The following is a 26,611-nucleotide window of genomic DNA, read 5'->3' as shown; positions in this document are numbered from 1 at the left end:
TGCATTGGCTGGTTGGCGGGGAGATCATGCCCAGCACACACAGCAGTAGCTAGGGGACGGTGCTAGCCAATGTGTTCTTGAAATCCCTTTCACATGTTCAGTAACCACACACACCAAATGCATGAATAAGGCTGGTGTCTTTGCAGTATTGGTTTCTTTTTGTAGTTTGGCTTCTCTTTGCAGCCCTGTTCAATCCTATCCTGCATCTTGGTGGTGTCAGAAATAATCTTATTTAAGTGTGGAAAAAAAATTCTTTTCTTAATATAAGTTATTGTTTAACTGAGTTTTCATAGCAGCTAATGTAAAGGACCCCCTTCCCTCCTCACAAGCAATAAACAACTATAATTACGGGTGGACTTACCCTCCCCTTCCCCAGATGCTCACTTTTGTTTTGGTTCATTTCACGTTAAAAACCAAAACCCATGAAGCAATGTGTTTCTAAGGCAATTACCACAAACATATAGTTTTGTACTTATGGGAAAAAATTATTTCAAATAACTTTAAAACTCATTAGGTTTCTTATTTATAATGAAAGAAGTTATACCGGTTTTAGCCACCTTGATCTTTTATATGTTTAGAAACAAAGGCCAGTATTTCACGCTGATCTATTTACTGAGTATGGGAAGTGGAGGGACGGATGGGAGACCAGAAGGAAGCGCATTCCAGGTAAGACGTTGCTTTAGTTAGATCTGAACCTACATTTTTCAAAAGACATTTTTCTTCTGAGAAAATTTCTGAAGGGTGGGTAAGAAATCTTATAAATAAATAAAATAAAAATAAATAAAAGTCAACTACTCTAATTTCCTGAATCTATATTAACTTTGTTTAGGTTTTTTTAAAACAGGTTCTTCCTTTGTATCTTAGGTCATGATTGGTGCATCATTCAATTGGGAGTGCCAGGCATTATTTATGGATTTGAGGCAGACACGTCTTATTTTGCTGGAAACTGTGCTCCTTGGATATCAGTCCAAGCTGCTTGTTTGAAGCCAGGTAACTAAGATCTTAAGAACTTTACAGACGTTCTGATGTTGTATGCCATCTCTGCTATCTTTTCGTTGCCTTTTGAAGACTTTCCTCTTTCAACAAGCCTTTTAAGTTGAGACCTATCCCAGTCTGCATCTGTGTCAGAATTGTTTAATATGTTTTTAATAATGTTTTAACCCTTTTTAAGGTTGTTTTTTAAATGTTTTTAATGCTGTTTTGTTTTAATGTATTTTACGATCTGTTTTTATGAGGTTTTAAAGTGTTTTAGTGCTTTGTTTGCGGCCCTGGGCTCCTGCTGGGAGGAAGGGCGGGATACAAATTAAATAAATAAATAAAAATATCAAAACAAGGAAAGGTAACAGAAAAGGGGTCCTAGTGGATGCAACTTTGGGCAGAAGTACAGTCCTGTTACATGTAACCTGGTGAAAGGTGTACATAAGTGAAAAACATTTCATTAAGGCCTATGACCAGAGCTTACTGAACATCATGGAGAGGATAAAGTAAGCCAAGCATGGACTTCAGCAGGAGGCATTGGCTGTGGGCATCAGGAAGATGCGAAAGAAGTATTTTCAGGTCTAGCTATCAGGAACACTTCAGCACAGGAGGTCTAGGGCAATAGAGGTCAAGACACCATAGCAATATTTCACCATAATTGATCCTGGCTGTTTCTATTATTCTCGTGGATAGTAACTAGCATAGAACCACACAGTGCTGATACTACAAATGGACACCAAGGGTATGTCTGGAATGGCACAAATTTGATTACGAGAATGTGCATTGGTTATGCTCCATTTACTGCACTGTGCTAATTCTAGTCTCATCTCCATTACAGGGTCAACCTGACAGGAACCACTTTGACCTTAGCAGTAGCAATATAGTAATGGCAATGGTAGCGTTGGCAACGTTGAAAGGGGAATGTGTCTCCCACACATCAGATGTGTTTTATTTTTAATGTTTCTGCATTTGGTGTTCAAAGTCAAATTCAGGATATGAAAAGCGCTAGGCATTATGTTCCAAAATGCACAAGTAAGACAAATAATTGGGCATTAGAAAATTAAACCAGAACTATCACTAGAAGCTAAAATGATGAAACTGAGGTTATCATACTTTGGACACATAATGAGAAGACATGATTCACTAGAAAAGATGATAATGCTTGGAAAAACAGAAGGGAGTAGAAAAAGAGGAAGGCCAAACAAGAGATGGATTGATTCCATAAAGGAAGCCACCGACCTGAACTTACAAGATCTGAACAGAGTGGTTTATAATAGATGCTATTGGAGGTCGCTGATTCATAGGGTCGCCATAAGTCGTAATCGACTTGAAGGCATATAACATCAACAAAAACCCAACAGACTTAATGACTGGGCAGAGATATAAGCCCAAGTGTCTCCAGTTTGTATTCTGCTATCTAGTAGTATTGTCCCACATTGATCTATGATACATGGACGCCTACTCTAGCCTCCCTTTCTTCCACTTCTAAGTTGCCCCACAGTTTTCCTAAAAGAAACTTCCCTTAGCCCTATAGCACAGTGTGGCAGATTTCTAATATAATGTATTAGAGATAAAATAGTGATTCTAAACAATTAGCTTTAAGGAAGTGGATGTATATGAGATTTCAATGTTGCTTGTATTATCTGTTTGAATTTCTCTTTGGCATATTGCCTTTGCAGAGGAGGTACCAGCACTGCCAGCAAGAGGGAACAGAATAGGAACAGCAGCTTCAGATGAAGAGTTAAGGGCTGCCAAGGAGGTACTGTGACCTCTGGGTAGGAGAAACACCAGATAATGGATCGCACAGAGTTTTTTCATATTAAAATCACGGTGTTCTATGAAACTGTTGAGACAGATTATTTTAGACCATCTTTACTTCTCATTAATGTAGTGTTTGCTAAAGGGAGGGGCTGAAAGTGCTCATTGGCCACTGAAAAGTATCAAAGTGGGGAAGGGATGGTCTCCACCATGCAGGTATCACATACAGAGGGTGACAAGCAGCAACAAATGAGAGCAAAGGCCTGTTGTGTCTCTGCCCTCTACATTATCTTCTGTGTCCCTTATCCATATCTCATTAATCCTGTTTCTCCATTTCTTTACCCACAGGTCTCTCTTCAGCCCAAATCTCTAAGGCCTGGTTCACAAACAATGTTAAACGATGGCTTGTTTAAACAAACCACAAGTTAACCACGAATTATCCCACAGACCAGCAAACAAACCATGGCTTGTTTTTCCAAAGTTTGTTTTGTTTTCTAGCTGCTGTTGCCTTGTGGCTTGTATAGTTCAGAGAGCATTGGGGGTGGTCAAACAATCCATGGTTAAGGAAGGGGGCTGGGTTCATGCATAATGCCAAGCCATAGTTAAAATAAACCAATATTATTAAGGCATGAACCAACCATATGGTTTGTTGGCAGTAAGTAAACAATTGATAAGCTGTTGGGCTGAATTCATATATAATGGTATGCCATGTTTTAATAAATGCAACATCTATAAAGGAGAATATATATGAGTTCCTGATTGTGTGAGAGCCTACATGCACGCAGTTGTAGGTGCAAAGGCTCTGATTTACAAACAGTGCATTGAATCTGTGGATGTCAGGAGTGGGGCTCATGGGGAGAGCAACAAAGAGGGCACCAGTAAGCACAGTCACACTCTTCTCACTATGCATAGAGTAAATGCATAAAAACAACAACATACCAATAGGGCTATTGTGATGAAAACAGGCCCCTATTACTGTCCCTGCTTTTGATGTACTTAGGTGTGCCTCAGATATTTCTATACATGAGAAAGGGCTGCAAACGATGGGTATCTGGATATTTCTACAGAGTCAACAAGTAAATAAGATGTGCCCAACAAATCAGCCCATGGACTGTGTGTTGTGCTTGTGAAGGCCTAGTTCCTTTGACACACACAGACAAAATCTAGAAGACTGAAAACACTGGCACAGTATTACATTAGTTACCTACCAAGCTTGCATTAAAGAGGACAGGTTTAACAAAACTGCACATTTTTAATGAAGATCAACAGTTTTACATTTGAGTTATTTAAGCACTCTCAGACGTATACCTGTTTTAAAGGAAGTCTTATAGCAGGGGTGGAAAACACTGGCCTGACTGGTGTTGTTAGACTACAACTTCCATAATCCCTGACAATTGGCCATGCTGGGAGTGGGACATTGGAATTCAACCATATCTGGAGGGCCACAGGTTTCCCAGTCCTGTCGTATTGCCTTTTATAGCTTCCTTGGCTTGCCTTGTTGTTTTCTAAGGGATGTATGTATCTAATGCTGTGTGAGCAGAATCCCACTCATGGGACTTCCATTCCACGGGGCTTCCATTTCTTCTCTGGAGGGCCCCCTAACCCTCTGGAGCTGATTCTGAGGGCAAGTGGGGTGCTGGAGGAGAGCTGCAGCATTGGGTGCAGCTGTAAGTGAACATGTACTAAAAAGGGATAACCATAAATATTCATTCTTCCTTAATTACTGTTGCTGCTGACAGCTTATTTATGATATTCTCAAAAATGTTTGGAAATCTTTAAAACTGCTGAATTAATGCACATTCATTTTAAATGCCAGATGAATTATGCAGAAAGATAAGTACATTCTGGCAACTATGTTGACACAAAAAGATAAAATAGATCAGTCTACCTCATAGATTACCTCTGGTGTATTAAAATAAATCTAAATAAGGTTGTCACTTATCTGAAAGCAAACAACTAATATTTATTTTCAGATGAGGTCAGATGAATGGACTTCCCTGGTTCTTATTTCAGAGATAAAATCAGGAAATCTTGACACTGGCCACAACTATTTTATTGTGACGTCGAAGCAAAGGTGGACTCACCTAAGACTCAATATATATCCAGGTAAGATTTGTATCAGAGATAAGGAAACTCTGGCCTTTCAGATGTTGCTGGATTATAACTCCAATTATCCCTGACTATTGGCCATGCTGGCTGGAACTGATGTGATTTGGTGGTCCAACAACATATGTTGAGGCACAGGTTCCCCATCCCTGCTCTATGTATTATGTGCATCAACACCTTATTTGATAGATCGGTTTCCATTCAATCCTATTACTAGCACCTATGAGGAGCTTAATAACTGTCACCCATTAGGAGCACAATTTTACATCTTGCAGCAAGTTTTAGATTAGTGTTCCCCTTTAATACCTATAGGACCTGCACATATACACATGTGCACATGTGTTTGTTTGGTATAAGTGACTGATGACTGAACAGAAACTCAGCTTGATATCCATAGGATTTGTTCAGCTGGAAACAGTTATGACAAACACAAAATAACCTTGAGAAATGTTATGTTGCAAAAATGGCGCAAAAATAGTGTGTAGATAGTTCAGTCAGTATGAAATGAGGAGACTTACTGCCTATGGATAGTGTGTTTGGGGATACTTGCTTGGAAATTATGATTTTTAATAATGATGTTCTGTAGTTGCAGTGTTGTGGGGCCATTGGGCATGCCTTGGCAACACAGGGAAGAATGCCATCTTTATTTTTTATTATTTATGAATTATTTATAAACTTATTCACTTGTTAACTAAAAAGTCTTTAAGCGACTTAAATTTAAAAGCATATACACAAATATATAAATATATTGTACCATAGGAGAAAAAATCATATAAAACATTAACATTTCATATAACATATAAAAAACCAAAAATCACCCCCACCCCCATAGCAGCAATAGGAAGCTTTGGCAGCACATCACCAACAAAGCAGACTCAGCTCAGTGTATCAAAGGCATGGGGGGGGGGAGTAAGTGTTTACCTTGTGCTGAAAAGATGTCAGTGAAGGTGCCAGGCAGACCCCACTGGGAAGAGCATTCCACACATGGGTGTGGAACAACTGATAAGGCCCTCTCCCTTGTCATCACCCTCTGAACCTCCCTCAGAGGAGGGACCCAGAGAAGGGCCTGAGATAATGATGTAAGGGTCCAGGTAGGTTTCTGTCAGGAGAGAGGTGTTCCAGAAGATACTGGGCTCCTGAGCCATAAAGAGCTGTAAAGATCAAAACCAGCATTTTGCATTGGGCTTGGAAGCATACAATTTAGTGTTGCCACTTCCCTGACTTGCCTGCACATCCTCCAAACTGCTGAACCAATGCACCATCCTGCATGTTTTGATCTGCTGTGATGCAACTTCATGGCTCATTGCAACAATGCACTGGTGCAAGAGCCACTTGCATTTTGTCCTGGCCAATCTTCATCTTGCATCATTTTACTCACAAGTTACATTTGTCAACTGCAAGTGAAGCATTTTAACATGTGTTTAAGGAAAGCTTTATTAAATCATGGCATCTCACCCAAGCAGCAGTACACACAAGAACATTGTGGAACTTCCAGATTCTTCTTGGAACCAGAAAAACAACACGATAACACGCAGTAGCTAAATAGAGAGAAAACAGTATAGTGCAATCTACTGTTTGGAGGTGCTGCATGCTTAATTATTGCAATGTGTATGTATGTACAGTACAGGCATACCCCGCTTAAAGTAGATTCACTTAAAGTAGCCTCGCTATAAAGTACATGCTCCATACTCCACCATACTCCGGTTAAAGTACGTGCGCTTTGCAATAATGGACACTTTATTGGCATGACGCCGCTGCCATCTAGTGGTGATTGTGTGCAGTACAAGTGAAGATAATTGCGTCACTTTAAGTACATTTTCACTTTAAGTACACTCTCCGGTCCCATTGCGTACGTTAAAGTGGGGTATGCCTGTATGTATATTATATGCCACCTCCCTTTTTTTTCCAAATCTCTTCACCAAATCCACCTTTCCTGCAAGGCTTCATTCTTGACCGTAACAAAACTTAAGTATATGAAACCCCATTTGCTCACATTCTTTCCTTTATATTACTGTCCCTCCTTTAGTCATCATCATCATAACTACAATAGCATTACTTAATATATACTATTATAAAATGTAACTACTAAATTATATAGAATTGTGTGTATATGTATTAATTTGTCTAATAAAATTATGTCTTTTTCCTCTGGCATAAAGTCAGAATTAAAATGCATTTCCCTCCTGACCCTACAGATGGTGGGATTGCTCGTTTAAAAGTATATGGTACGATGCTGGGAGAATGGCCACTTTCTGGTCTGAATCATTTGAGTGATTTGGTGGCAATGGTGAATGGAGGTGTCTGTGTTGGATACAGTGATACTCAGTTTGGTCATCCTGGAAATATTTTAGGTAAGCATGATACCAGGCCTTGTTTATAGCCATTATTTTGGTTTTATGTAAAGCAATTGGAATACAATATTTTAATAAAATCAAACTGCCAACTTTTTAATGAATCACTAATAACAAAAACAGTCCTCACAATTGTTCATAGGGATACTCCATGAAGCACTATACCCATTCGCATTAACAGCACTTACGGTCAGTGAACTCGACTGAAATAAATAGGTATGGTGCTGCAGTAATGTTTGGTGAATTCCATTCTTTTTTAGCTGAGGGTCCAAAAACCCTTTGTTGTTAAGCCTGTTGTTAAGCATGACTTCTTTGCCCACTTAGAGATTGTTTCTCCAGTTTAGGTATTGGTAAAGCAAGGAAGAGAAATTTGGATGTAATGTTTCATATATTTTGTTTCACATTTGCCACTTTCCCTAGCAGTAGGAAATTGTGCAGGCAGTAGTAGTTTACATGTTTAGCATTTTGTGAGGATAATTTAATTTCCCATGGTTTCCCACTCCTAATATTTATTACAAAACAGGAACAGGGAAGCATTCAAATAGCACTAGTCTTTAACACAGTATCAGTTCCCCTAAACAGCATGTGCTTGGAGTTCTTTTGTTTCCCAAGTGTGCTTTTTGCCAGCCAGTTATAAAACTTCAGTCTCCTTTGCTTTTTTTTTATAATGGAATTCCATACACAGTGAATTTATTTAGTCAATAAACCACCCTACCAAGTTCAGAAAAAACTATCCACCTCAGAACAGATAACAATAATTAGAGGCATAGTTAACACTGTTGAATTCCTCTGTTTTTTTCGGTAGGAATAGGGAAATCAAAATCCATGAAAGATGGATGGGAAACAGGCAGAAATTTGCAAAGACCACCAGTTTTAAAGGTAAGAAATAAATGTGTTATAGCAACTTATATCAGATTTCTAAATATAATTCATGTGTAGAAGAACATTGATCTTTAGAAGCTGCAATAGATTTTCAGTGTTCCTCAGCTATTTCTTGTCATTAAACTGTTTCATTGATTTTGTGGTACTTATATCTTTACGTTGCTTCCAACACTAACAAATACACACAACAGGATATTGAAACAATATAACCTTTCCAGGCAAAATGAAGTCCACGAGTCAAGGAGGTAATGTAGGGACTCAACACTGAGGCAGAGTAGTCAGGACCAATTTAAGACATGATCTCCTCCTCCCCCTCCTCTTGTTTTTGCCATGGCATCATCCAAGGCTCTCCAAAGCCATCTCATCCCATAATGCTTGTAGAGAAGGCCCCTCAGAGTTTACTACTGCTAGACTTTAAACAGCATTTGCCCTCATTCTTGCAAAACAGTGCCATCAGATGCACTCTCTGGGGCCACCTCACAAATAATGCCTCAGTCTAAGGGTCCTCTGTGATGCGTCCTTCCCTGGCTCTCCCTGTCAGGTTCCTACCTGCTCGTGGTTCCTGCCTGTCTCTAGGCACCACCAGGGACTCCACCAGTCCGGATCGCTCTCTCTTATGGTTTCTCTCCCCGCTCTAGCACAGATCTCAACAGATCCCCCTGCTAGGCAACCACCAGTAACGTCCCAATACTAGTATTCCCAGAGACTCTGAATACTGGTATTGTTATTCTCTTCACCGCTGCCACCATTTGTTACAGTTCCCCTTCAGCCTTGGTCATTACCTTACCCTCCCTTCTGGTCTGTGAAACCCCAGCCAAGGATCAGGCCTTTGGTAAACCAAATTTAGTATTTATTACAGATAACAAAGCTAACAAGATTAACAAGATTTCTTCTTAAGGCACATAAGCATATGGTTTTACTCAATACTAATCCGAACTCCACCTCCCTCCTTCTCTTTCCCTCTCCTGGCAAACAACTCTCTAAACCCCACCAACCAACCCACTCAGTTCTCTTCTCCCCCCCCGATTCCACTCTCACTCTTCCTTTTATACATTCAGCCATTTTAAACACTCAGCCAATCATCTCGCATTCTACTGCCCATTCACTCCCCCTCCTCTTTCACTCCACTTACCATGTATCTTCTAAAACAACAACACTTACCATATATAGATTAATATAGGAACATCACATTTCCCCCCCCCCTTAAACAACAGCAGAGTATTATTCCTGTTCCAGGATTTATACGTCGCGTTAACAAATAAAAGTCTCTATGGGGAAAATGTCTTTCTTTGTTCCTCTGTCTGGTCACGTCACTGCAGTCCCAGCCACTTGCCTGGAAAGTCCATCGGCCAGTACATTGTCCTTGCCTTTTATGAACTGGAAGTCCACTTGATAGTCCTGTAGGGCCCAGGACCACCTCTGCAGCATAGTGTTATGGTTTTTCATAGTCTGCAACCATAACAAGGCCCGATGATCCGTAGTCACTGTGAATCTTCGTCCCCACACGTATGGGCGCAACTTGTTCAGTCCCCACACGACCGCTAGGCACTCCTTCTGGACCGACGAATAGTTTTTCTCCCTCGGCGTCAGCTTGCAACTCAGGTATGCCACTGGATGTCTGGTGCCTTCTCTCTCCTGTAGCAAGACGACTCCCAGCGCCAGGTCCGACGCATCTGTAGCCACGATGAATGGTTTCTCATAGTCTGGTGCTATTAATATGGGTCCTTGGCACAAGGCTTGCTTCAGTAGATCAAAAGCCTTCTGACATTCATCTGTCCATACCACACGCTCAGAACGCTTCTTCTTTGTTAATTCATGCAAGGGGGTTGCTATTTCCCCAAAATTTCTCACAAACTTCCTATAAAATCCAGCCACACCCAGAAATGCCCTTACTTGTTTTTTGGTTAAGGGGATCGGCCACGCTTGTATTGCCTCCACCTTGCTCCATAAGGGGGTGATTTTCCCACTCCCCACCTTATGTCCTAAATAGATTACTTCCTTTAGTCCAAACTGGCATTTCTTAGCTTTTATTGTGAGGCCTGCTTTTCTTAAGGCCTCCAATACTGTTGTCAGGTGTTGGACATGCTCAGGCACCGACTTGCTAAAAATGGCCACGTCATCGATATAGGCCACTGCAAAATCTGACATGCCTCGCAACACAGTATTGATTAGCCTCTGAAATGAACTTGGTGAGTTCCTTAGTCCCATGGGTAAGGTCACAAACTCATATAACCCATCTGGTGTACTGAAGGCAGTTTTGGCTCTGGATTGCTCGTCTAGTTCCATTTGCCAAAATCCTTTACAGAGATCTAGTGTAGAGATAATGGTTGCTGCCCCCAATAACTCTAACATTGCGTCTACCCTAGGCATAGGATACGCATCTGGGACAGTAATTTTATTGATTAGCCGATAATCAATGCAAAACCTGGTCGTTCCATCTTTTTTCGGAACCAGGACAATACTTGAGGCCCAGGGACTGATGGATTCCCTGATCACTCCTAATTCCAGCATATCTTCCACCTCCTTTTTGATCTCATTCAAAACTATCCCATTCACACGGTACGGAACAGATCTGATTGGGGCATGATCTCCAGTATCAATGGAATGTATAACTATACTGGTTCGGCCAGGTTTGTTGCTAAAGAGATTCCTATAGGTTTTCAAAACTCTCAGAATCTCTTCTTTTACTTCCTCCTCTACCTCCTCTGACCATTCCACTTGATCTACCCCTCCTTTGTCTTTGCTTTCCTGTACCAAATCTGGAAGTTCAGGCCCACTTCCCTCAGGGAATAAGGTAACTTGCAACACCTTTGCATCCCTGGTATGGTAAGGCTTTAACATATTTACATGAACCACTTTGCTTTTGTTTAATTGGTCTGTGGTGATTACATATGTCACTGTGTCAAGCCTTTCTCTGATGGTATATGGTCCTTCCCAGTTAGCCTGTAATTTGTCATGTTTCCTGGGTATGAACGCCATAACCATATCTCCCACATCATACACACGTTCTCTGGCTGTTCTGTCATACCAGTAACGTTGCTTCTGCTGAGCTTGACTCAAATTCTCTTCCACCACTTCCATCATTTGTTTCACTGGTTCACATCCATCCTTTCTCTCAGCAGGCATCCACAGTCTATATAAAATCCCATTCTCACACACAACTTGATTCCTCAGTTTGTCAGTGAAAGGAATCTGTTGGGTCAGGGCTTGTTCCTTTATCTGCTTCAAACTTATATCTTTATGCAGCTCTTCCCTGAATTGATCTGCTTCTTCCCCAGAGACCACTTGATACAGTTTGTCTTCTTCAGCAGGCCTGCTAGTGGTTGCTATGGTGACCTGAGGCTGGTTAACAGATTCCACCCTGTTTGTTTCAGCCCCCCTTAATATGGCTTCTTTTTCTCTGCCAAGTTGCTGTCTGGTCACTACATAGATCTTGCCTTGGGCGCCCATTACATCCCTTCCCAGTATTACTGGTTCTTGTTGCTGAGCATTAATGCCTACTTTATATCGGCCCTCTCGGCCTCTCCAAGTCATATCCACCAGGGCCACAGGCAAACTTTCTGGTTGACCTCTCACTCCTTGGATAGTCACAGTTTCCTGAGGTAATATTACCTCAGATTTTATTAAATCTGGCCTCAGTAATGTCTGAGCGGCACCAGTATCAAGCAATGCCCAATAATTTGCCCCTTGTACACTCACTTCCTCTCTCAGACTTGAATCAAGGTCTGTTACTTCTGTCCAGTTTATCTGGCAGAACTGAACCTTTTTCGCTGTTTCTAAAGCCTTGGGCTCTGTTTTCACTGTCCTTGTCTGAGCAGGATTACTAATGGGGTTGGCAACCTCACATTGAAAACGTAGGTGCCCCGGTCTACCACATTTGTAGCATAATTTCTCCTCACTTTTAGGGTACACAGATCCACTCTGGGGTGTCCTGTGCCCTTCAGATTTTAATGGAGGACTCACTCGCTGTGGTACCACATCCCTTCTGCCAGCACTATATGGTCTGGGTTTAAACTCTCTTGATGTTTTCCCCACCCAGCCAGTTCTATTGGAGGCGAAGTGATCCGCCATCTCTGCGGCCTCCTGCACAGATGTAGGGGAACGGTCTTTGACCAGGAGCCTTATTTCTGGTGGTAACTGATGGTATAATTGATCCAGTATCATGAGGCTTTTCACCTCTTCCACTGACTGAGCTTTGGCACTACTCATCCACTTTCCAAATATATCCATCAACTTTGCTCCCAGTTCCACAAAAGTCCTCCCTGTCTGTATCTGGCAATTTCTGAAAAGCTTTCTTAAATAATCAGGCCCAGTCTGAATCTTTTAAACACTGCTTCTTTGAATTCAGCATAGGTGACGGGCCTGTCTGAGGGGAAATATTGGTATACCTCAGCCAATTCCCCTTTAATCAGATTTGATAAATACTGCATGTATTTATCTTCAGGTAGCCCCCACAACTGAGCTGCTTTTTCAAAGGTGCTGAGGTAAATTTGAGGATCTTGACCAGGCTCATAGACAGCAAAGTCCTTTGGAGTAATTTTTATTTTTGCTCCATCTCTGTCCTTTCTTGTTTCATCAGAATGAAACTTCTCTCTTTCAAATTTTAACTTTTCTACTTGTAATTCGGCATCCACTGCTCGTTGCTTCTCCCTCTCCTCAAACCCCATTCTCATTCTCTCAGTTTCCATCTTCAACTTCTCAGCTTCCATCCTCAATCTCTCAGCTTCCAACTCTCGCTGTTTATCTTTTTCCTCAGCCTCAAAGACCGGCCGCTTTTCTTTCTCATCAGCCTCCCTCCTCAATCTCTCAGCTTCCAACTCCCTCTGCTTGTCTTTTTCCTCAGCCTCCCATCTTAACTTCTCTCTCAAGTACTCTATATAAGCGGGATTGCTTAAATATCCTTCTGGGGTCTCTTCTCTGACAGGTTGTTTTTGCTGGGCAGTTGCAAATCCTATAAGTGCTACCCTCAATTCATCTACCCCTTTACCCTCGTGAGGTAAATTGAATGTTATGCACTTCTCCACCAGCTCCTCTCTTTTCATTTTTATGTATTCAGCCATGGTGTTTGAGTTCACTCACTCTTTGCCACACACTCTTTGCCAGTCACTCTCACAAGAAATCTTGTTTTGTTATTTCTGTTTGCCACACCACTGTATCTGGATTCTCTGTTGGTCGTATCCCACCGCTACTGACACCACATGTGATGCGTCCTTCCCTGGCTCTCCCTGTCAGGTTCCTACCTGCTCGTGGTTACTGCCTGACTCTAGGCACCACCAGGGACTCCACCAGTCCGGACCGCTCTCTCTTATGGTTTCTCTCCCCGCTCTAGCACAGATCTCAACAGATCCCCCTGCTAGGCAACCACCAGTAACGTCCCAATACTAGTATTCCCACAGACTCTGAATACTGGTATTGTTATTCTCTTCACCGCTGCCACCATTTGTTACAGTTCCCCTTCAGCCTTGGTCATTACCTTACCCTCCCTTCTGGTCTGTGAAACCCCAGCCAAGGATCAGGCCTTTGGTAAACCAAATTAAGTATTTATTACAGATAACAAAGCTAACAAGATTAACAAGATTTCTTCTTAAGGCACATAAGCATATGGTTTTACTCAATACTAATCCGAACTCCACCTCCCTCCTGGCAAACAACTGTCTAAACCCCACCAACCAACCCACTCAGTTCTCTTCTCCCCCCCCCGATTCCACTCTCACTCTTCCTTTTATACATTCAGCCATTTTAAACACTCAGCCAATCATCTTGCATTCTACTGCCCATTCACTCCCCCTCCTCTTTCACTCCACTTACCATGTATCTTCTAAAACAACAACACTTACCATATATACATTAATATAGGAACATCACACCCTCCACTAAGGAGTCCTGTAGAAGTGCTGCCTACCACACTGCTGTAGCACTGGTTACACTCCTAGAATACTGGGCAGTGGCTGGTGCCAGATGTTCTGCAGTGGACATCAGGGATGGGGTGGGGTAGATAGTCCTGTGGGCTTCTGGTGGTAGGGTGGGTAAGCAGCAGCAGGTGAAATGACATCAGCTGGGCCTGCAGGTGGCTGAGTACAGAGATCCACTGACCTGATTTGCTGCCTGAGACAAAGGGCTCAATTAGGCTAATGGTAGGGCCAGGCCTGGAAATAGTACTCTCTGGCAGCATACTTATGGTGAAGTACACTCTTCCTGCTCTCAACTTGTTATAAAAAATGTGCTTTTCCTGATACAGAGATTAGTTTTTGGCAGAAAATGTCACATATAATTACCCTCAGAGGCCACTAAATAATTCCATTCTTGTTATAAACATTGCAAGATCATTTATTCTACAAAAACCTGCAAGGAAAATTAAGAACTGCATTAGCCTATTGCTCCATATGCAGCCTTAGCTTATTTATAATGAAAACTATGGTATAAATGTGTGATAAAATATACCCACTCAGATGATATTTATAAAGTAATCAAGGGCAAGATTAATTACATTTGAAGTGGGCAAATTATATTGATCTCATATTTATTTCAAGTATTTTATATACTGCTTTTCATCAGAAAAGATTGCAAGTCAGTTTACAAAAAATAAAATGAAATAAAATATTACAATATAGAAAACAATAAAACAAATTAAACATTGGAATCTGCAAGATAATATCCACATGAATTATACATCTGCTAACACACCTGATAGCCATTGAAATAAGTGGATAGTTGACCAGAAAAATAATCTGAAGAAATGAATACTGATTTATAATAAACTGGCCAAAGTTGCTCCTGTATATACATTTCTCATAAACACATACTCATAAATACTCTAATTAAATTAGTTTGGGCAGTTTCTCTACTTGCATGAGCATATTAACTGAAATAGGTTTTGTATCAGATTTATTGTAAATGCTGTGTACTGTGAGGGTGTCCATTAGTTTTCAGAAGCAGAAACTTCTTCAAGTGGTTTTCTTGTTCAAAAGAAAGCATGTGAGCTCCCCCTCCCGAATGCTTCAGTTTTGGTATTGATTTATGTTGGGTACAATCCAGAAGATATTAAGCATAAAACTGTGTACTTGAAGCTGCAGTCTAAGGCATGCTTTGAAATAAGTCTGAAGCATACTAAGGGGGCAATCCAAATGCTGGCTGCCAGTTGGTGGGGGAGCAGTGGAGCCATGATCACATCCGCAGTCCTGCTGCACATGGTGGCTAGGTGGAAAATTGGGATGGGGCAGGACGATTGCTGAGACAGCCTGAAGCCAGTGAACTAGTCAGGCTCAGATCAAGCCCAGTGCCATCATGCAATGACAGTGGAACCAGCTCAGGATCCAATGGATCCTGGCCTGGCTCATCCCCTCCCCATCTCCAGAATGTCCAATTTTGCAGCCTTCCACTGGCTGTAACCAGTGGGAATCTTGCCAGTGGCACTTCTGCCCGCCTCTTTGACTTGTGTCACTTTATCATTGGTGGCCAGTGGGACGATACCTTCGCTGGCAGAGGTGGGTGGACGGACAGCTCTGCCCAATCCAACCCCCTCCCCCTGAGCCTGACTCAAGGAATTTTTGGATTGCTCTGTTACATAGAAGTAAATTCTTATCTGAGCAGACCATGTGGTAAGTGCTGCACATCACAAATCTGATGTCTAGATGGTAGGGTTGTCAGATGTCTGGTTTTTGCCTGGAGACTCCGGATTTTTGGGGTGCTGTCCGGGTGACTCACCTTAATCTCCAGACTCTCAGCTTTCATTAAAAAAGAAAGTTTCTAGGTGATCTGGTTCCCAAGATATACACCAAAACGTCACACACACACCCTGCAACTTCAGTTAAATGAGCTGGTAGCTGGCTGCTCTTATCCTTCCCTTTCAGGTTTGTAGCCAATAAGTGAAGTCAGGGTTGTGATTGACAAGGCAGTAACTAGAGCCCTTTGCAAATCTGAAAACTTGTTTCTTCCTGCTTATCTGAAAATTTCATAAACTGAGTAGGTTTATAGCTTTCAGTCTTTTTCTCTCTTGTGTGCAGGAGTCAAACAAGTTTAAATTTTCCTGGGCTGTTGAAGAGGGCACTGTTTTGAAAACTTTCCCAATACAAAGCTTTAATTCAGTACTGTACTTGCTTTTCTGGGAGTAAAGTTGCAATGCTAACCCCACATACCCAGAGTAAACGTCACTGAATTCAATAGGACTTACTTTTGACTAGACATGGTTAGAATTGTGCTGTAAATTGATGGGACTTTTGAGTGAATGTAGCAAACAATTGTGTTTGTGTTGTAAATCTTTCTCTCCCTCTCCAATCCTATTTTTAAAGCAATTAGGCAGTGCTTACATAGGTATCACAACTTTTTATTATGTAGGAAACTACTACTTTCTTGTTTTAAAAAAATATTCTGCAATGACTATTATATGGGGTGTATGTATTTATACATCTCCAGTGTGTGTTTGTATATGGAGTCTTTCCAACAACCCTGTGAGGTAGGGTTGCAGACTGAAACCAAGGCAGCTTACAATAAGAAATCCCTTTAAAATCCAATAACCATAAAAACAAGTATAAACAGTTGCAAAACAGGTTAAAGTGGCATAATTCTGAATTTTGGGTTGGATGAATGAAGTTCCTTATCACTTGAGGTCGCAGTTCTTTGTACACTTCCCTGTTTGAGTAAGCCCCACTGAATACATTGGGACTTGCTTCTGAGTAAACAAATGTAGGATTGCACTATAAATATCTTTACAGGTTGTGTAAATAATAAACATATTTGATAGTCATGCTTATATAAACATTTCTTCATACTATGAAGTATGTCCCAATAAGTATCTGATTTCACACTATGGTTGTATATCATTATTTACTCTACACTTTAAGTGTGCCCTTCTTCCTTGGGGTGTTCATGGTTACCCTCTTTTGTTTTTATTCTGAGGGGCAGATTAGGCTGAGAGATGGTGAGTAGCCCATGGTCACCCAGTAAACTTTATAGTTCATTTCCATTTTAAAAAAGGAATTAAAATGATTTACATGCAGGCAATGTTTATTAAGTAGATCCACACAATACGTTTAAAGCACACCCAACTTGCATTTAAAGCACATGACTTCCCCTAAAGAACCCTGGAAAGTGTAGTTTCCCCCTCACAGTTATAGTTCCTACCACCCTTAACAAACTACAGTTCCCATGATTCTGTGGTGTGATTCATGTGTTTCAAATATGTGTTGAATGTACTTTAAATGGAAGGTGTGGATCTGCACTAGATATGATGTGCATTCATTAGTGAATTCAAAAGAACAATTTTAAAATATTTTTTTAAACAGGGGAAGGGTTGTAGCTCAGTGGTAGGGCATATGCTTTGCATGCAAAAGTTCAAAATTCGATTTCTGGAAGGACTTATTGCCTGGAATCCTGGAGACCCAATTCTAGTCCATGTCATGAGCTAGATGGTATCAAATGGCCTGAGTCAGTATAAGGCAGATTCCTTTTTTCCCAAAAGAGGAAAGAGACCCAAGGGCCACAGTGACACTAAACTTTATTTATGTATTTTAATTACAACATTTATATACCATTTTATTGTAAAAAATATACCACATGTATTTTCTCTCTGTTAATTATTATACACTGGAATTGGGTTGGCTGTCAGACTGAGTTTATAGCAGCCCACGGGAAGATAGAAAAGAGTAAAGAATCTTCCTCCTCTTACTCATTTCTCAGACCTCTTTCTGAAGTGAAGGGTCAAATCTGTAAAGAAATTTGGAGCAGCCATGTTAAAATGTAGGGGCAGGGCATTCTAGGCAGGAGGTTGCCAACCCTACTTGGATATCTTTGCAGAGGATCCCTAGTCAAGTTTTACCAACAACACAATCCAAACCATATCTACTTAGAAGTAAGTCCTATTGAGTTCTATGGGGCTTAGTCTCTTAGTGTGTTTAGAATTGTAGCCTTCAGGGTCATCCATCTTTTCTCCTGAGTGCTCCCATCTAATCTCTCTACAACTCTAGGCTCCTTTCTTCCTACAATGGCCTTCTAGTGACTGGCATGGGCTGAGGGCACTTAAACCCTTCTTGCCAGAAGCACATAGGCTAGATTAAATGTTCCCTACCTAGGCTCCATCTTTTAGCTAAGATTTCTGTCTTAATTTCCAATCAGAGAAATGTTTTTGTTTGAATTGTATGTGCCAAGCAACTGTGCCCCCTCTAGGATGCACACCTTAACATGGTGAGCAGGTTTGAGAGTGTCGAAGAAGCTGAGAACAATGCTGTCAGGAGTCTAGACCAAGAGGCTAGACTCCTAGCAGGGGCACTCAAGGCGGAAGTTGAGACACCAGACTCAGAGGAAGGCAATGGTAAACCATCTCTGAATACCTCTTACCACGAAAAAGCTATGAACAGAGTATCCAAAATGCAACACGACATAGTGTTGGAAGATGAGACCCCCACATCAGAAGGCACTCACTGAGCTACTGGGGAAGAACAAAGGACAAGTACAAGTAGTGCTGTGACTAATTACTATAATGCGCTCTATGTGGGGTTGCCCTTGAGGTTGGTCCAGAAGTTGCAGCTGGTGCAAAATGCAGTGGCGAGAATGCTCATTGGGCCAGGGTATCACCAAGATGTCACTCAGCTGCTAAAAGAATTGCACTGGCTGCCCGTTTGCTACTGGGCCAAGTTCAAGGTTCTAATTTTAGTGTTCAAAGCCCTATACAGCTTGGGACCAGGATACCTGAAAGATCGTCTTATCCCTTATATACCCAATCGATCACTGAGCTCTGCAGGTGAGAGGCTCCTGCAGATACCATCTTATCATGAGGTCTGTTCTGCACAACATAGGAACCTTTAGTGTTGTGGCACCTACCCTGTGGAATTCCCCCCCCCTTAAATATTAGACAGGCGTCATCTCTGTTATCTTTTTGGCGCCTATTGAAGACTTTCCTCTTTCAAAAAGCCTTTTAAGTTGAGACCTATCCAAGTCTCCATCTGTGTTGGAATTTCTTTTTAATATGTTCTTAAACTTTCTTTTTTAAAATGTTTTTAATCTTAGAAGTTATTTTGATAGCTTTTTTTAAGTAACGTTTTTGAAGAAGTTTTGTTTTAATGTGTTTTAAAGTTTCTTTTTATGATGTTTTAATGTTTTTAGTGCTTTTGTTTGCCACCCTGGGCTCCTGCTGGGAGGAAGGGTGGGATATAATAATAATAATAATAATAATAATAATAATAAAGTCACAGCTGGGTCAAAGCCGAAAGGAAGCCCAGAGGCTGACATGCACAGATGCGAAGGGAGAGTCCGGAGTTGTACAATGTACACAATAGGAACATGGAATGTGAGAAGCATGAACCAGGGAAAGTTAGAAATTGTCAAGCAAGAAATGGAATGTAGCAACATTACAATACTTGGAGTGAGTGAATTAAATGGACAGGAATGGGAAATTTTCAATCAGGCAACTACAAAATATTTTATGCAGGAAATGAGAAATTAAGAAGAAATGGGGTTGCTTTAATAGTGAGAAGTGACGTAGCAAAAGCAATTAAGAGCTATAATGCAAAGTCTGAACAAGTGATATCAATGAGATTAAATGGGAAACCTATTAACATAACCATAATCCAAGTCTATGCTCCAACAGCCAACACAGAAGAAGAGGAATTGGAGAGATTTTATGTAGAAGTACAGGAAGAAATTGTTCACACACCAAAACAAGATGTGCTGATAATCATGGGGGACTGGAATACAAAAGTAGGGAACAGAGAAGAACTAGGAATTGTGGGGAAATGTGGCTTAGGAGATAGAAATGAAGCAGGAGAAAGACTTATTGAATTCTGTGAAGCCAATAATTTGTTTCTTGCAGACACATTTTTTGCACAACCGAAAAGACAACTGTACACATGGACATCAGCAAATGGTCAATATAGGAATCAAATTGATTATATAATTGGTAGCAGAAGATGAAGAAGTTCCATACTTTCTGTGAAAACAAGACGAGGAGCAGATTGCGGTACAGGTTATGAATTAGTAATATAAAAAATCAGAGTAAAGCTAAAGAAGAAGAACAAAGCAATCATAATGCCAAAATCTAATTTAAATAACATCCCAGAAGAATATAAAGTTCAAATAAGGAACAGGTTTGAGGCTTTCAACTAAGTTGACAGAGAACCAGAAGAACTATGGAATGAAGTCAGATACATTATCAGGGAAGAATGCAAAAAGACAATACCTCTAGTTGAAAAGAGAGAAAGACCTCAATTGATGACGAATGAAACTCTTAAAATGGTTAAAGAGAGAAGGAAAGCAAAAAGAGATGGAAACATGGTTAGAACCCTAAATGCAACAATACAGCGACTAGTACGTAGGGACAAAGAGAACTATTACAATAGTTATTGTATAGAAATAGAAGAGGACAACAAACAGGGAAGAACAAGAGCCCTATTCCAAAAGATTAGAGAAATTAAAGGGAAATTTAAACCAAGGCTAGGGATGTTGAATAATCAACAGGGGAACACACTGACTGACCAAGCTAAAATAAAAGATGGAAGAGTTACACTGAAGAACTAAGAGATGCAAGGATGATAGATTTATTCACGGAGAAACCGTATGATGAAGAACCAGAAATTTTAGAATGTGAGGTGAAAGCTGCTCTTAAAATACTTGGAAGAAACAAATCACCGGGAACAGATGGCATACCAATAGAGTTGCTACAAGCTATTGAGACTGGATCTGTCTAAATTTTGACAAAAAATTGTCAGCAAATATGGAAAACAATGGCCCACAGACTGGAAGTGTTCCATATATATCCCAATTCCAAAGAAAGGGGATCCCAGGGAATGTAGTAATCATTGAACTATTGCCTTAATATCCCATGCAAGGAAAGTAATGCTGAAGATTCTACAACAAAGGCTCTTACCATATATGGAGCGTGAAATGCCAGATGTCCAAGCTGGATTTAGAAAGGGAAGAGGTACCAGAGATCATATTGCAAACATACTTTGGATAATGGAACGGATCAAGGAATTTCAGAAGAAAATCACCCTGAGAAAAATAAACTCATTTGAAATGTGGTGTTGGAGGTGAGCTTTGCGCATACCATGGCCTGCAAAATAAATAATTGGGTGTTAGAAAAAATTAAACCAGAACTATCACTAGAAGCTAAAATGATGAAACTGAGGTTATCATACTTTGGACACATCATGAGAAGACATGATTCACTAGAAAAGATGATAATGCTTGGAAAAACAGAAGGGAGTAGAAAAAGAGGAAGACCAAACAAGAGATGGATTGTTTCCACAAAGGGAGCCACAGATCTGAACTTACAAGATCTGAACTGAGTGGTTTATAACAGAAGCTATTGGAGGTTGCGGATTCATAGGGTCGCCGTAAGCCATAGTCAACTTGAAGGCATATAACAACAAACAACAAAACAACTGTGGTTGGTCCTTAATGTATCATGCTTAACATCACTTGGGCCTGCTCCATGACATAACTCAGGCACACCCCTAAGACATCACTAGGGCCCACCCCCCCAAATCTCAGGATTTGGGATGCTTGTGAGCTGGCAACTCTACTAGATGGAGACATCAAGTTACTGTGGAGATTCACACCATTAATGAAATGCCAGATAGATTTTGCAGTTGCTGACTGAAGTCCAGAGACTCACCATTTCATAACAATGGTTACTTGTGTGATAAGCAACTCTAGACATTACAGCCACATTGTGGGCATTTTCCAAGAGGAGACTGTTTCTGGCAGTTGGCCTCAAATCAGGTGTACTGTTCTTTTGAGTAAGCATAATCATGATCAAGTTATTATTAGACCTATTGATCATAGTGAGAATTAACTTTCTTACAATTGTAGTACCAATATGTTTCTTTTTTGTATCCTGTTGAAGGCAGATTTGACTTTTTCCTTTCCAGACCAACCCCCCTACAAATCCCCATACCAAACATAAAACATCCTGATTCAGGTTCACCAAGGAGAGCTTGAAGAAAACAGCACTGTCAGCTATCTTTTCAACCCAGTTACTAATCAGTTAAAAAAACTAGAGTTCACCCTCATCTGTGGCATATACTGAGAAGGTCTAAACTACAATCCATGTACGTTTGGGAAATGAACTCTTGTGTGGGTGATTTCAACAGAGCCCCAACAGAGCCTTATTTTCCTTTCTTCTATGGGTAGAGACACACTTACTGTTCTGCTGATTCCAGTGCATCTCTGCCTCTCATTTCTGAAAATGGGGGCACATGAATGGGTGTCAAATACCACCACTTTTTACTGTGGGATCAGCTCAAGTGGTTTTTATTTTTTATTTTTTTTAAATCAGCTTTAAACAGATTTTGCAACTGATCGGCAGATTGACCTGTTGCACCTCAAGGAGTGGCCAATGGGAATGTTTTGTTGTAGGCAACTAGTGTGCTCACAGCTTATATCCGATTTGTAAAACAAAGAGAGGGAGAGTGGGATGGTGAAAACCCAGTACATGCGCCGATTTCCTTTCATTCTGCATGTTTGTACACCTGTGCAAGCAGAGGAAGGAGAGAAAATTGGGCTCTACTGGGCCATACTGAAATCCTCCACAAATGAATAGCGCATTTAATATGTGAGTGGATCATGCTCAAGGCTTCTCTGGGGAAAAATGCAGTGAATTAAACACTCCCTCCAAACATCTTCATTTTAATTTCAGGTTGATGACAAAGGAGTCCTGCTTCTACCTGGAAGTGAATGGGCAGTGTTTCGACTGGGCCATTCAGGTGTAATAACACACATAGAAATAGACACCAGTCACTTTAAAGGTACATATTTCTTGTTAGTCTTAATGGCTCTTCTCCTAAACCCATTTTACCTAGATGACTCTCTGAAGAGTTTACTACTATCCAGCATATTTCTTAGATTTAGATGCAAACATGTCTCTGGCAGATTTTGTTAGAATTCAACAGATTTTGTTATGCTAAATAAAGCATGTTTGTTTTAAAATTTAAATATTTTGCCCCTCCTTTCAAGCTGAAGCAGTCAGACAAAGGTTTTAAGAAGCAGACTGTGGTGGCTGATTCATTATTTTATATTTCACCTTTGAAAATATCATGGGGTACTGTGTAATCTGTGCTGCATAAACCTGAGCATGTTGATTTGAAAGTAAACCTCTTATTACTGAATTCAATGGGGCTTACCCCAAGTAAGTGTGCACAGCCTTACAGTGCAACCATATCTCTGTTTACTCAGAAGTAAGTCCTACTGAGTTGAATAGGGCTTATTCCTGGACAGTAGTATAGTGGCAAATTCAGAAGAGCAGAGTTAGTCATAGCCACATCCCTCCCCCCTTTTTCCTGCTTAGAGAATGAGATCTTTGTTAATGTTTTTCCCCACAACAACAGATATCCCTAGGAGCCAATAAGCATCAAAGATACTGAGAAGAGTCTTCTCATTGGCTGACTCACCACCTTTCACTCTGATTGGCTCCAACCAGCAGGAAAGGAAAAGGAAACATGCTTGCAGACTTTTCTCAGTGGCTAACATTGCTCCCCTTTCATGCTGATTGTCTCACAGGATACTAGAGACATAGGGACCCTGCTCCTCAAAAAATAAGGGTCTAAGACCCCTCCAAGACCTCTGTTCCTGGATAAGCGTGTACAAGACTGCATTCCTTGTTTATTTGGAAGGAACTAATTACTACATCACATTCAATTTTATTTTATTCTTACTATTAGGAAACTTTCCAGATACTTTTAAACTTGAGGCCTGTATTTTGAGTATACAAGAAGAAAATGAGTGTGTAACACAAAAATGGACCCCAAAACAAAGTCCAAAATGGAATATCTTGCTGCCTGCAACAAAGGTAAGCTTTGAATCTCTGGATCAACTGAAGAGAATGCCCCCTTTTTATGTATTCTTGGTGGCATGCACTTTATAAAAAGCAAAGTATTTGTTTCATATAAACAAAAGGCACAAACAAACAACATCTACAACTGGGAAAAAAAGTTAAGATTGTAATGTCAATCTTGTCTGCAGCTAATATTTCAGCAGAATTCCTTGTTGCAACATCTAAATGTACCAAATTCACCATGTTCTTTCTCTCTCAGCTTAAACCCCATATGAGACATTTTTTTGATGGTACTGCCATACAGACCATGGATGTGTGTACTCATGTGAAACTTACTATTGCCCCTGATGGAGGTGTAAGTAGGATGCGTCTCTGGGGTTTACCACGGACTCTGTCAGACATGAGCAAGTAAAAATCTTCTCAGAAAAAAGTGCAGAATTTCACTCATGGTTAATACAAACCTGCATACATCTGCCTATCTATCTGATAATTGAATTTTACAGTATTCCACAGCATTGGTTCAAATGTAACAATTTGTTATGGATGTACAATATCAAAATCATTTTTCTATCTGAATGAATAATTTACATATATATTGCGAACAGGTTATCTGATTTGGGAAGTTGTAGCATTTGTTTGGCAATAAAGGGCAATGAATGCAGCTGTAAAACACATGCAGTACAGTAGGGCCCCGCTTATACAGCGGGTTAGAGACCAGGCCCCCACCGTAAAGCAGAAATCGCTGTAAAGTGGAACCCATTGACTATAACGGGTTGTGTCGCGTGAAAATGACGCCAAAATGCTGCAAAATGCAGCAAAATCGGCTTTAAAACGGGGAATTTCCCCTAATTGAAAGCCGCCGCATCAGCAGAACGCCGGAAAACGGAATGCCGTAAAGCGGGGCCCTACTGTATAGGGGTTGTATCCAACTGTTATACCCTGAGTAAACCCACTGAAATGAATGGACCCAAGTTAGGCATATCTATTCATTTCAGTGGGTCTACTGTGAGCAGACTAATACTGGATACACATAAGGGAGTGTTTTTTGTTTTAAAATAGATTACGAAAGTGTGGTGACATCCATGTACAGTAGGGCCCCGTTATACGGCGGGTTAGGGACCAGGCCTCCGCCGTAAAGCGGAAATTGTCGTAAAGCGGAACCCATTGACTTTAAGGGGTCGTGTCGCACGAAAATGCCGCAAAACGGCAAAATCGGCTTTAAATGGGAAATTTCCCGATTGAAAGCTGCCGCATCAGCGGAACGCTGTAAAGCGGGGCCCTACCGTATTGCTCATAACCAGGACCAACCCAAGGCAGTTTGCTGCCTGAGGCAGAGCGACAAATGCCCCCCCTGCCCTCAGTCAAGGTAGCTAGTGCCCAAAGCCAGCCAGGCTAGTGTTGGTATTGAGGCAGAAAATACTACAAGCACTTCTCCCCTCCATGGCAGTAAAAATATAATAATAAATTTAAAAAAATTATAATTTGCTGCCCTTTCATGGCACCCATAATCAGCTAAGGGAGGTGCCCCCCCTCACTCTGCTTAATGGTAGGACTGGCCTATGTCTAATATCATGTTCATTTTTTTTATTGCATCACAGTCTAGAAAATCCAAAATATATCATCATATATGATGCCATTTATTACTGCCTTATTCTATGTTACTTGTAATTCCCACTGAAAGTGACAGGAATTGCTTTGAGGAAGCATGCTAATGAGTACAACATTAAGTGACACTGATAGAAGGGTTTAGATTCTGGAAATATTAATTATAAAAATTGATGGCAAAAATTTATTCATAATCTGAGCAATAATATATTGCAGTATATTTGATGTTTGTGTACTAAGAATCAATTTTATATTAATGTTTTGCTTAGATCGTTGTTTATTTTTCCCTTTTCTCATCTAAAATGCTTTCCTTTGTTAATTATGCTATAATAAAAGGATATTTACTCATCCTGTTGTGTACATTATATACTTTATATTGCATACTTCCAGTTATTTCATCATGGCTTTCTTATGGAACCAGATATCTTTAAATTTCAAAGATGCTTCCAAATTTTTAAAAAATGTATATGTCTATTGTGCAGTGGGGTTTGTTTGCTTTTCAGGAGTTGGGATAGACCACCAAGCTAGAAGACAGAGGCAGACATTCTTCTCCTCATCTTTCTTCGTGATTATATTTTCCCAAATATTAAACAGCTAAATCAACTGGGAGTTTTTTTTAACTGATATATGGACACTGTCGTCCTGCAATGTTTCTAGTAAAATAAACAAAAAGTTCTTATGAGAATAAACTGGTCTTTCTCTTTGAGTGCTTCAAGGACGGCCCCTTGGAATATATATATTAGCTAGTCTGAACTTTTGAAGAGTGGAATGTTACGTGTAATAATAATTTTTTTAAAAAAAGCAGTGCAATCCTATGCATATTTACTCAAAGCCTAAGTTCAATGGGGCTTACCCTCAGAGCATTACTGTAGTATACTGAGCTATGCACACTTACCTAAAAGGAGTAAACGTCATTGAACATAGTAACAATTTAGGATTACACTGTGAGATTTTAAAACTTTTGCTTGTAGAAAATATTACACCTTTAACGCTAGGGCAACTCTCTCTTTGGGAAAGCAATGGTCAAATCTCTGCTTTTAAATGGATCACAGCCGATTCTGCAAAAAACGCGGAAGACTAGTTTCCTTCTTTCGAAATGCAAATACTTTAATGTTGTTGCAAGCCTAAGAGATGTGCCAACCACAGACTAACAGGGCTACTCTATAGA

General features: G+C 40.5%; 1 protein-coding gene across 3 annotated transcripts in view; it reads left to right on the top strand.

Moving 5' to 3' along the window:
- The window catches only part of ALLC (allantoicase), a 30,767-nt gene extending 4,676 nt beyond the window's left edge, over nt 1–26,091 (top strand). For 2 of the 3 annotated variants that reach the window (XM_061622840.1, XM_061622839.1), the window contains exons 4-12: nt 579–666; nt 865–990; nt 2,658–2,737; nt 4,710–4,842; nt 7,038–7,193; nt 7,999–8,072; nt 22,705–22,813; nt 23,726–23,853; nt 24,098–25,791. In XM_061622840.1, coding sequence (XP_061478824.1) covers nt 579–666; nt 865–990; nt 2,658–2,737; nt 4,710–4,842; nt 7,038–7,193; nt 7,999–8,072; nt 22,705–22,813; nt 23,726–23,853; nt 24,098–24,250 — 1,047 coding nt within the window. In that variant the 3' untranslated portion in view covers nt 24,251–25,791. Of the gene's footprint in view, nt 1–578; nt 667–864; nt 991–2,657; nt 2,738–4,709; nt 4,843–7,037; nt 7,194–7,998; nt 8,073–22,704; nt 22,814–23,725; nt 23,854–24,097; nt 25,792–25,946 lie in introns of those variants that run through there. The other variant, XM_061622841.1, reaches the window with a different exon arrangement.
- Nucleotides 26,092–26,611: the final 520 nt, after the last annotated feature.

This window comes from Rhineura floridana, chromosome 4 (genome assembly GCF_030035675.1).
Source record: "Rhineura floridana isolate rRhiFlo1 chromosome 4, rRhiFlo1.hap2, whole genome shotgun sequence".
Taxonomy (NCBI): domain Eukaryota; kingdom Metazoa; phylum Chordata; class Lepidosauria; order Squamata; family Rhineuridae; genus Rhineura; species Rhineura floridana.
The sequence above is the reverse complement of the archived record's forward strand: the minus strand, read 5'-3'. Positions and strand labels throughout refer to the sequence as shown.